The 12,767-nt window shown below is 36.7% G+C and overlaps 1 protein-coding gene across 8 annotated transcripts in view; it reads left to right on the top strand.

Moving 5' to 3' along the window:
* The window catches only part of LOC116825693 (dystrophin), a 1,328,444-nt gene that overhangs the window by 302,083 nt on the left and 1,013,594 nt on the right, over nucleotides 1-12,767 (top strand). For all 8 annotated transcript variants that reach the window (XM_075059803.1, XM_075059815.1, XM_075059808.1 and 5 more), the window contains one exon: nucleotides 9,575-9,725. In XM_075059803.1, coding sequence (XP_074915904.1) covers nucleotides 9,575-9,725 — 151 coding nt within the window. The remainder of the gene's footprint in view (nucleotides 1-9,574; nucleotides 9,726-12,767) is intronic.

Consider the following 12,767-nt stretch of genomic DNA (forward strand, 5'->3'; position numbering starts at 1 on the left):
TACTCCTTCCTAGACAGTCTCTTCCCATTCTGTATGTGTGAAACTGATTGTTCCTTCCTAAGTGGAGCACTTTGCATTTGTCTTTATTGAACTTCATCCGGTTTACCTCAACCATTTCTCCAATTTGTCCAGGTTGGTGGAGAATGGGAGGTAAAACAATCTACATTGCATATGTTATCTTTTATAACAGCCAGACCTGTCTAAATATCAAGTGATTCTAAAATTTGCATTTTATATGTGTTTTAAGCCTGTGAAAGCCGTACGCTTTTTTTTCCCCCATCTAATAACTCCTTGAGGTACTTTTGGGAGAGGATATTGCAGAATCTAGACATTGTGGTGTCTAACACTAAATCATCTCCATTTGGTCCATATGCACAGAGAATATGTAAATTAAGTATGAATTAAACACTCTTAAGATGTAAATTCTGTGAAGAAGAATAAAAATGAAAATATCAAGTCCTCTGAAAATGGGTTAGCAATTTTTTTACTGAAGTGCTTTAATTTTAGAAGATATTCAGTGAAAACAAGCTTTCATATTTTAACATCTGTCAGAATGCCCTTAAGTATTAAAACTAGCACTATAGCATGCTAATATAGAATTATTTATACCACTTTGAACATTTTTTATATTTCTTACAAGGTGCTAATTGTGCAGAATCATGCTGACAAAATTGCATAATTTTTAGGTTAATATTAGCATAATCCTACAGCACATTGTTTAAAGGAAGTAAAGAAATGTGCTGAATATTTTTTGCAATAAGATGAATAACACTGTATCTTTCTCACAGTCATAATTTCCATGACACTAATCATGAATTTTTGGGGGGGTTGTAACTAGTTATGTACTTTGTCACACAGGCCAGTGTGCTACTGAGTAAGACTTCTGAGAATTTTTGCAAATATAGCTTTGTATATATCCAGTAAAGTAGAGCATGGGAATAATATGGGGATTTCATGATTTTAAACTATTAAATAGTTTTAAATAGTTTTAAAACCAGTTTTAAATACAGAGGATATTTTCTTTAAAATAATGCAGGAGTTTTCACTTTTGTCTATAAATTTGTGCCATTTTCTTTGTACTAAAGTTTTGGCTTCTGCATATTCTGCCATGATGTGTTATGAAAAGCACAGTCTCAGAGCAGATGCCTGCAAGCACAGACTCCGACTCCTGGTGCTCTATTGAAATCGATCCTTGTGTATCTCTTTGCAGGTTAAGAAACCTTGATGAGATATCAAATTTACAGCACAAACCCCACAGTTAGTGCCTTGATGTGAAAGGATGTTTGAATTACAGATTAGGATTTTCTTCCTAGTGAAAAGCATATGGCATTGTCAAGGAATTGCAATTCCAAATTTTGATTAAACATCATCTGAAGGGGTGTGTTCCCCAACTTGGCTAAATATTTATTTTAGTACGCCAGTGATCTGTGAAGAGAATCCTCCCACTCCTTTTGTGCCTCAACACCAATTATGTTGCAGGTTCCCTCAGCAGTTCTTTCAGTGACATTTTACCTTTGTATGGATGCAAATGATGCTAGTGCATCAACAAGAGAATAAACCAAAAGACCCAGGCTGAGTTCAGCTTATTCTGGCCTTAGTTTTAGCATATTTTTTGAGTTTACCTTCCTGTGTGATAGTGCATGTGATAGGAAAAACTAGTCAGGAATGCCCATTAGTTTCACACTTATGGATTCTTGATGCATTTTTGCCTGATGGGAACAGGGCTGCTAGCTGTCACATACCTCCTTTCATTTTTTATTGTTGTTTTTGTTTAAAATGTTCCAGGAATTCATCAGTGCTTAATCCATTTAAAAAAAATGGTAAAAATTGATGTGAAAAATTATCTTTGCAGTTTTGGGGGGGTAAATATTGGGTTAATATTGGGATAAGAAGACAGTAAAAAAAGCAACAAGAAAAAAAGAAAAGTAAGAGTTTTGAAAGTAAAGCAGTTTAATGCTCTGGTTTATTTCATGAACTGTTCATTACTAATATGTGTACTCATGCACGCCCATGTGTGTATCTTCCACTACATTTTCTTACTTTAACAAACAGCCTCGCATTTACATGTAGACTAATTTATTGTTAACAACAACAAAATCTACAAAATGTAAAGTATGGCATTTTCTTAACATAATCAGTATGTTCATGTATTTGAGTGGTCCAATATCTGGATGAAGATCAGTAATAAAAACAAATAATTTTTGCAAAATCCAAGAGTTTTTTCAGTAAAAACTGAAAACAGAAGGCCTTACTGATAGGGTACATGTGCAGACATCTGCCATGCTTTCCTTCAGTCCCCCAGGATTCTCATAGTGTGGCTCCTTTTGTCATTTGGGGGCTGCTTTGATACCTCCTCTTCAGGCATCCAGGTGACTGCCTAAGTCCTTACTGATGTCCCTTGCTTTGAAGATTTTGAGAGGCTAGCAGAGAATAAGATGAACTAGTCAATATCTCAAAATAACTTCCTGGAAAAAATAGTACTTAGCAATTTGTGTCTTGAAAATCCTTTACAAATATTAAGCCTCTTGGTAAAACTGAAAAGGAGGTAAATGCTATACTAATTATGTAGATGAGAAATCTGAGGCCCAGTGAAGCTTATTGATTTGATAAAAGGACACGTGGAAGACAAGTAGCCAATTCAATATTAAAACTTGAGTCCTGACTGCCAGTCCTGTGCTCTGACCACTGATCTATCTGCTTTTTGAGAATATAACATTTTCTAGCATTACTCCAAGAAAGGCAAATGCAAGCAAATAATTGTTTTTATTTAATTCTAGTTTAATTGTTGACATTTTCAAGTTATTGTCACCGCAATGAAAATGTAAAGGAAGTGGCTCTTCTTTTTAAAACAAGTATGACATGATATTTTTTAAAATGGTCTATAAGGTGTTCAGAACGGCATCATGTATTCAAAATAAAATGTATGATGCATGAATGAAGTAACAATTTCGGGTTTTTTTACTTGCATGATGGTGGTATTCTTACAGATATTTAAATATATCTAACCACACAATTAACAAAAGAAGTGCATTTTGGTTGCCAATAGATTTTGTCTGACTTTTATTGCTGCTTAACCATAGTATTAGCTTTAACTTTTATTCTGGTTACAGTGAGATAACAATATTTTGTTTTTTTTTCCCAAATAGTCATGAGCAATGAGTGCTAAAACTTAAATGCCAAGAGACTGTATTTTGAATGTATATCAGCCCACTGCTGCTTCCACCTCTCCTCCTCTTGAAACTTCAATTAGGCATAGAGAAAGAGAATGGAGATTGACTTGAGATCCAATTTGCAAGTGCTGAAATGCAAATTCAGCAACTCTTATATCAGCTCATACTGAATTTTTCACATTTAAGTAGCTGATACTCTTCTCAGCTTGAGCAAGTTTGACTTTATTTTGTGAGAAACATGAAGCTCATTTAACTGGTTGAACCAGAAGAAATGTATGTTTACCTTTTTATATTTTAAGTGACACTTTGTGAATCAAGATTTCCATTTACTTTAGGTTAAGGCATGTAAATATGTACTTGGTTATTAAAACATTTTGTATGTTTCCATTATAGAGTTGTTAATCCTTAGTAAATATATTTTAATTCAAAATATCACAATCATCTTACAAAATGTAAATTTGCCATGCAAATAAAATTTTAATTTTTTAACAGTGCAATATTCTGTTACTGAGTGCTGCTGAAAGTCTTGCTAGAAGACAAGATCTTTGGCTGAGCCCATACTACTACTACGTTTATCAAATTTCAGCTAGAGATATCTTAAATATTAACCAGAAACTAATTAACTCGTTCTCATCATTCCTACCACTGATGAGAGGGCGGTGATTTTGTCATAATTTTAGGAATTTGTTAAAATCAGAAGTCAAAGACTCTCTTACCCTCATGGTTCATTGACGGGCCTTGGAAAGGCTCCACTATATGGCTGAAATCTTGGCCTTGTTCAAGTCACTGGAAGTTTTCCCACTGACTTGAATGGGGCCAGGACTTTGTCTCTGGTCATTCAATAGCAGTGAAAAGATGCAGTGGGCAAGATGGAGCCAAGCTACCACCAAGCTCCCTGAAGAGGGTCATGCCAAAAGGATAGAAAGAAAATTCCTTTTTCTCCTTCCAAAAAAGAATGATCATAATGATAATAGGAGGGGTAACCCATATTCCTTGGAATAATCTGATTTACTTGGTTAGATAACGATTTGGCATTCAGGCTGATAGCCTGATTCCTGCATATATGAACTATTTCCTTCTCAAATAATTGAACACGCTTTTAATTATCCTTTAAATATACTCCAAAATCTATTAGAATCCACAAAAGAGGATTATTAAACAAAATAATCATTGCATATTTAACAATGGCATATCTAACCAAACATCCCAAGAAATCTTTCTTTAATTATCACATTCAACAGTGCAGCAAAACACAAGATAAATGAATTTACTACTTTAATGAGAAATTCCATAAATGTCCAAATCAAAGAGTTGTTTCCAAACACTGTACCATAACTCTGCTTTGGGAAGTTCTGTAACTTTAAATCGCTGAGGAAAATCTAAAGGGCTTAAACTTTGGCAAATCAAGTGTAAAAGCATGCTTAGGTAGGCCAAAAAGGAATTTGAAGAGCAAATAGTGAAAGACAGGAAAGCTAACAACAGGGTTTTTTTAAGTACCTCGGAAGCAAGAAGTCTGATAAATAATCAGTGGGGACACTGACCAGTCAAAGTGCTAAAGGCGCACGCAAGGAAGATAAGGCCATTGCAAAGATGCTAAATGAATTCTTTGTATCAGTCTTCACTGAAGAGCATGTGAGATTCGCCCACCTAAGCTTTCTTTTTAGGTGACAGATCTGAGGAACTGTCCCAGCTTGAGATGTCAATAGAGGAGGTTTTGGAACAAATTGATACATTTAAACAGTAATAACTTACTAACCATCAGATGATGATCACCTGGGTTCTGAAGGAATTAAAATGTGAAATTGCAGAACTACTAAGTTTGTTATGTAATCTATCACTTAAATCAGCCTCTGCACCAGATGATGATGATGTTAACTAATGTGATGCCGATTTTTTTTTTTAAGAAGGTTCCAGAAGTGATTTTGACAATTACAGGCCAGTAAATTTAATCTCAGTATCTGTCAATGTGATTGAAACTATAGAAAAGAACCAAATTATCAAACACGTAGATGAACATGATATGTTGGGGAAGAGTCAACTTAGCTTTTGTAAAGACAAATCATGCCTCATGAATCTATTAGAATTTTTGAGGGTTCAATAAACATGTGGACAAGAGTGATCTAGTGGACTTTCCAAGTGTACTTGGACTTTCAGAAAGCCTTTGAGAAGGTCCTTCACCAAACTCTCTCAAGAAAAAAAAGCTATCACGGGATAAGAGGGAAGGTCCTTTCCTAGATCAGTAACTGAAGATAGGAAACAAAGGGTAGAAATCAATGATCAATTTTCAGTTGAGAGATGTAAATAGTGGGGTCCCCCAAGGCTCTGTACTGGGACCTGTATGGTTCAACGTATTCATAAATGATATGAAAAAGGGTTAAACATGAGGTGGCAAAGTTTGCAGATGATACAAAATTACTCCAGATAGCCAAGTTCAGTGCAGACTGTGAAGAATTACAAAGGGATTGCACAAAACTGGATGACTGAACAACAAAATGGTAGCTGAAATTTAATGCTGATAAATGCAAAGTAATGCAAATTGGAAAACACAGTCCAAACTATACATACAAAATGATGGGGTCTAAATTAGCTGTTGCCACTCAAGAAAGAGATCTTGAAGTCATTGTGGATAGTTCACTGAAAACATCTGCTCAATGTGAAGCAACGGTCAAAAAAGCTAACAGTGTTACGAACCATAAGAACAGGGATAGATAAAATGACAGAAAATAGCATAATGCCAGCAGATTTATATACTGTCATACTCCTACACCTTGAATACTGCATGCCGTTCTGGTCACCCCATGTCAAAAAAGATGTATTAAAATTGGAAAAAGTATAGAGGAGGAGAACAAAAATGATTAGGGATATGGAGCAGCTTCCAAATAGAGATTAGAAAGACTGGGACTGCTCATCTTGAAAAAGACTGCTTACTTTGCTTAAGAGCATTTAATGAGGGACCTTGTGAAAGTCTTTCTGAAAATCTAAATACACTATATTCAGTGGATCACTCTTGTCCACATGTTTGTTGACCCGCTGAAAAATTCCAGGAGATTGGTGAGGCATGATTTCTATTTACAAAAACTATGTTGACTCTTCCTGAACAAATTATGTTTGTCTATGTGTCTGAAAGTTTTGTTTGTTTTACTATAATTTCAACCAGTTTTCCCTGTACTGAATTCAGGCTTACTGGCCTCTAATTGCCGGGGTCATCTCTGGAGCCCTTTCTGAAAATTTGCGTCACATTAACTGTCCTCCAGTCATTTGGTACAGAAGCTGATTTAAAAGATAGGTTACAGATTAGTTAGTAGTCCTGCAATTTCTCATTTGAGCTCCTTCAGACCTCGTGGGTGAATACCATCTGGATCTGGTGATTTATTATTGTTTAATTTATCAATATGTTTCAAAACCTCCTCTAATGATGCTTCAATCTGGGACAGTTCCTCAGATTTGTCCCGTAAAAAGAATGGCTCAGGTTTGGGAATCTCCCTCATATCCTCAACCATGAAGACTGATACAAAGAATTCATTTAGTTTCTCTGCAATGGCCTTATCATCCTTGACTACTCCTTTAACATCTCAATTGTCAAGTGGCTGCTCTGACTGTTTAGCAGGGTTCCTGCTCCTGATGTACTTACATTTTTTTGCTATTACTTTTTGAGTCTTTGGCTAACTATTCTTCAAATTCTTTTTTGGCCTCTTAATTATATTTTTACAGTTAATTTGCCAGAATTTATGCTCTTTTCTCTTTTCCTCACTCAGGTTTAACTTCCACATTTTAAAGGATGTCTTTTTGCCCCTCATTGCTTCTTTTACTGTGGAGTTTAGCCATGGTGGCCCTCTTTTGGTTCTCTGTTTTTTTAATTTGGGGTATACATTTAAGTTGAGCCTCTATTATGATGTCTTTAAAAAGTTTCCATGAAGCTTGCAGGGATTTTACTTTCCGTTCTGTACCTTTTAATTTCTGTTTAACTAACCTCCTCATTTTTGTGTAGTTCCCGTTTCTGAAATTAAATGTTACAGTGTTGGTAACTGTGCTGTTTTTCCCACCACAGGGATGTTAAATTTAATTATATTATGGTCACGATTACCAAGCATCCCAGCCATATTCACCTCTTAGACCTGATTCTGTGCTCCACTTAGGACTAAATCAAGAATTGCCTCTCCTCTGGTGTGTTCCAGAACTAGCTTTTCCAAGAAGCAGTCATTTAAGGTGTCAAGAAGCTTTATCTCTGCATCCTGTCCTGATGTGACATGTACCCAGTCAACATGGCGATAGCTGAAACCCCACATTATTATTATTTTTTTAATAGCGTCTCTAATCTCCCAGAGCATTTCACAGTCAATATCACCATCCTGGTCAGGTGGTCGGTAATACATCCCTATTGCTATATTATTATTCGAGCATGGAATTACTATCCATAGAGATTCTATGGTACTGGTGCAGTTTGGTTCAGTTAAGATTTTTACTTCATTTGATTCTATGCTTTCTTTCACATATAATGCGACTCCCCCACCAGCATAATCTGTTCTGTCCTTCCAATATATTTTGTACCCTGGTATTATTGTGTCCCATTGATTATCCTCATTCCACCAAGTTTTTGTGAAGCCTATTATATCAATATCCTCATTTAGCAAGAGGCACTCTAGTTCACTCGTCTTAATATTTAAACTTCTAGCATTTGTATAGAAGCACTTTAAAAACATCTCACTTTTGAGCTGTCTCCCATTACGTGATGTAATTGAATGAGACTTTTTTTTTCATTTGACTTTCTCATCAGATCTTACCTGTATTTTATCATCTTCCATATTCTTCTCCTTATTAGGACATAGAGAATCTCCATTAATAGATCTTCCCCTAAGGGATGTCTCTGTCCGAACCACGTGCTCCTCTGTACCTGTTGGCTTTTCCCTTGCCGTTTAAAAACTGCTCTATGACCTTTTTTAATTTTAAGTGCCAGCAATCTGGTTCCATTTTGGTTAAGATGGAGCTCATCCTTCCTGTATAGGCTCCCCTTTCCCCAAAAGTTTCTCCAGTATCCTAATAAATATAAACCCCACCCTACACATTGTCTCATCCACACATTGAGACCCTGCAGTTCTGCCTGTCTAACTGGCCCTGTGCATGGAACTGGGAGCATTTCAGAGAATGCTACTATGGAGGTCCTGAACTTCAATCTCTTACCTAGCAGCCTAAATTTGGCCTCCAGGACCACTCTCCTATCTTTCCCAATGCCACTGGTACCTAGATGTACCACGACTACCGACTCCTCTCCAGCTTTACACATAAGTCTGTCTAGATGTTTTGAGAGATCTGCAACCTTCGCAACAGACAGGCAAGTCACCGTGCATTTCTGCCAGTCATCGCAAACCCAGCTATCTATGTTTCTAATGATTTAATCACCCATTACTAATATCCATCTCTTCCTAATAACTGAGTTTCCTCTCCTGAAGAGGTATCCTCAGTGCAAGAGGATACCACAACATTATCTGGAAGGAGAGTCCCAATTATATGATTGTTTCCCTCTGGTCCAGTTGGATGTTCTCCTTCCTTGAGGCTTTCATCCTCCTCAACAGCACGGAAGCTGTCAGACTGGGGGCGGGACAATTCTACTGTGTCCCATAAACTCTCATCTGTGTATCTCTCTGTCTCCCTTAGCTCCAGCAGGTCAGCCACCCTGGTCTCCAAAGCCAATACATGGTCTCTGAGGGCCAGGAGCTCCTTGCACTGAATGCACACATGCCACCTGCCCATAGGGCAGGTAATCATACATGCTGCATTGAGTGCAATAATCTGGGTAGCCCCCACTCTGTTGCAGGACTTCTTTGTTTTTATCTGGGGGTGTTTTTTGGCTTAAGTTTAAAAAGTGTAAGGAATGCTAAGTGTATGTAGCGCCCCTTCTCCCCCTCTCCCCCCGCTGTAAACTCTCTTGCAAAACTCCCCTGTTATCTGCTCCTGTTTGCTAGGACATGGGAACTGAGCTACCCTTTCATACTTTATGGTATTTCCTTCATAGCAGTGCCTAGGCATGTTGGCAGGGTAGCATGGCAGATAGCACTGCTTCTGCAAGTATTGTACCAATTCTGTGGATTAGCACAGGACTTCAGGTTTTCCAATACGTCAGTGGAGCACCTTTCATAAGCATGGAATTTCTTTAAAATATTTAAGAGAAAAAGAAAAAGAAGCAAAAAATGGATAAGACACTGCCCTGTGGCTTACATGCTCAGTAATCTTGTGACTGCTTAGAAGTCCTGTAATGTTTTCTTTTCATGTAGGTATTAAAAATTTCAAGCACATAAAGGCATCAAAATCACAGCATTTGACACTAAAAACATAAAAAATCTTTTGATCTCTTTCTAGTTAAATAACATACTAAAATATCATCACTTGGTTTCCATTTTCACCTGTAGACGCTTTGACAGAGCTGTGAAGAAGTGGCAGTGTTTCCACCATGACATGAAGAATTTTAGTCAGTGGCTAAATGACGCAGAACAGAATCTGGCTAGAGCACAGACAGGTACCAGGGACCCGGATCAAGAAAAAATTAAGCAGTACGTCAAGGTAGGTTTTCACTGACCCATTCCTTTCTTGTTCAATTGAATATAGTGTGGATTGCTGAGTGGTATTTTTATATGATGTTTTTCAAATGTTTCCTTGTTCAACCATTTTCTCTAACAAATATTATTTTTCTGAGATATTAACTGAAAATGCATTTAAAAATAAAATGAACATTAGAATAAGGTGCAACTAGGTAATACTTCTGTAGTTAAAGGTTTGGTCTGTCTTTACTTAGTTCAGGCACACAATGCCCATTCATTTCCACGTGATTTGTATGTTCAGTGTAAGAAGAGAATAATGCTCTGGGAGATAAACTTTGCTTGTGGGAGATGCTTTATTACCATGCTTTGTAGGAGAAACTTGATTCATGAGCAAGTCATAAAAGAGAGGTTCCATTAACCTTGTGTGGGTCCTTAACCTGTGTTGCCTGTGCCATCCTTTTTCATTTTGTAATCAAAAGAACATCCAAGATGTTTTTTGTAAACTGCATCATGACAAAATTACCATTCAGTTTTCATATGCCAGTTCCAATTTGTACACTCTTATGTTCTTCTTAGTGTATGCATAATATGCCTCATGTGCCACATGACCAGGATTCATCACTAAATTTGGTCTGCTGTTTGGTTCATTAGCTTCCCTGGGCCAGGCCCAGTGCTGACGCTGATCCATGCCCTAGGTTCATAAGCAAAAAAAAATTCTTAGTTTATTGATAGCTGACTATATTCTCATTTTGTATGGCTCAAAATGATAATGTGTATATAGATAGATAGATAGATAGTACTAATTTCATACCAGTGATTTTCAAGTTGGTTAGTTCATTTGGAAAGAATGGTTTGTCTAACAATGACACTTTAGATACATGTAATAAATTAATTCCCAATCACAAGAAAAATCTGCTCTCAGTCTTACATTAACAAGCACCTACACTGCAACGGAGATAAGAACTGTCAGGTAGAGAAAGTGTAGGCTGTTTAATGTCATGCATTTTTATTTTTTGTTTTTTATTTGTTTCAATTCAAGAAGGCACTGATCTAAAATGAGCCAGGAATGAGGGAAGAAATTCCCATTATAGGAGACACTCAAAAACAATGATGCATATGGAAAATCTTACTCTTTTTTCAAATTCTCTAAATGCTCTGGTGTGTTGTCCTTGTGAACTAGAATACTTGGGTTTCCATTAATCTACAGTTTTAACATATTTGATTATTTCCTTTTAACTATGTAAAATAGTGAGTTAATTATTTAAGATTTATTAAGTCATCTCAAGGTTGAAGAATTGGATTCACCTACAAGATAGAGCAGGGAGAAATAGCTTTCCCATTTAGTAATCTATCTTTTCCTAACGAGAAGAACCACATAATAGATTTCAGTGTCTGTAATTAAGTACTACACATATCTTTTAGGAGTGATCATTGACATTGACTAGTTCCCAGATCCACAATGCTGTGTACTGCCAAATACAAATGGAAATAAAAATAGCTCACAAAGATAATTAGATGCACATAACGTATTAATATTGCACAAAATCAGTATTTTTTAAAAAAATACACACAGGATTTTTCAAATGAAAAGACGCATAATATATAGCACATTTTTTTAAAAAAGTTATTTTAATAAGTAAAAATCTGTCTACTACCTCCTCTTTTATAGCAGCCTTTCCCCGTAACCAAACTCAAACCAGAATTCACCTTAAACCAAGAACAAGGGTTATGTGGTGAATGAGTGAATAGAAAAAGGATTGTGTATAATGAATGAGGCAATGTTAAGAAGATAAACTGGAGGGTAACTCACAAAGACCTTTATATCATTCAGTAAAGATGGCCCCTTCATTGTGTACCATGCAACTTGCACACTGAATGAGGCAGAGGTCCTGCAGAAAATATAGTATATGATCATGTAATCAAAGATGCATCATAATGCATATCCAAAAGGGAGAAGACTTTAGGCTATGTAGGCAGTTGTTACTTCCAGATGGTTCAGTGCTCCCCCTTTGTGAGCTCAAACATATTTTAGTTATTTATTTATGTACCGCATATGTAGAGGACATATCCGTGTAGAAAAGAGCAGAACTATGTAATAAATTTGTTTGTGCCTTTTTGCCTTCCTTGCCTACTTGCTAGCCTCTAATTCTCCCAGAACATATTCCAACCCCTTGAACAGCATCAATCTGTGGAAGAAATGGTTCTTCCTCTTCTTTCTCCCAAAAGAAAATTATCCCTGACTCATGCTCAGAGACAGACAAGATACATTTCTGGTCTAGTGGCATAAAAATCTTATGGCATTAAGTTTAGACAATGCTTATTCCTGCAAGGCTAGAATCATGAGCTTTATGCCATTAGGGAGGGGAGATTACCAGTGGGACATCTTCCCTAGTCATGAAAGAGCCTGAGATAATTGCCATTAAAATCATGACATGACTACAAAAGTAAGTTTTGGTAATTTTTCAGAACTGTTTTCTATTTATTCACTTTAGTATTTCTCTCCTTCTGAGCCCTGCACATTTGGACTCTAAGGACCAGATCCTTGTTTGTTATAAATACACAAACAGCAATTCCCCTGGACTCAATATTTGTTCACTTAATATCTGGCCCTTAACAGTGACAAAATCACCTGGATTTAAAGATAGTAGTATAAGAAATAATTACTCTTTTTTTAAACTCTCTAAAATATTCTTTAAAATGGTTTCTTTAACATACTTGTCTTGTGTACAAAACACATGTTGGGAGGAGTGATGTAAAGGTTTTAGGAGCATGAGTTTGAGATGATCTGCAAAACCATCGTGCGCTCCACATATAAACAAGTACACACTTGTTAAATGGGCCTTCCAACAGATATAACAGGGCGACGAAGGAGTGACAAGATTATGACGATTAATCTGTTATGATGATTAACAGATGGCTCAGGCAGTGGTGCTATAAGGAGGGCTTTGGGATGTACGGTCATTGGGAAGCATTTACGGACAGACGACTGTTCTCTCGGGATGGACTTCACCTAAGTAAGGAGGGAAATAGACTTCTAGGATGGAGGCTCGCCGACCTCATTAAG

Source organism: Chelonoidis abingdonii, chromosome 1 (genome assembly GCF_003597395.2).
Source record: "Chelonoidis abingdonii isolate Lonesome George chromosome 1, CheloAbing_2.0, whole genome shotgun sequence".
Lineage (NCBI taxonomy): Eukaryota > Metazoa > Chordata > Testudines > Testudinidae > Chelonoidis > Chelonoidis abingdonii.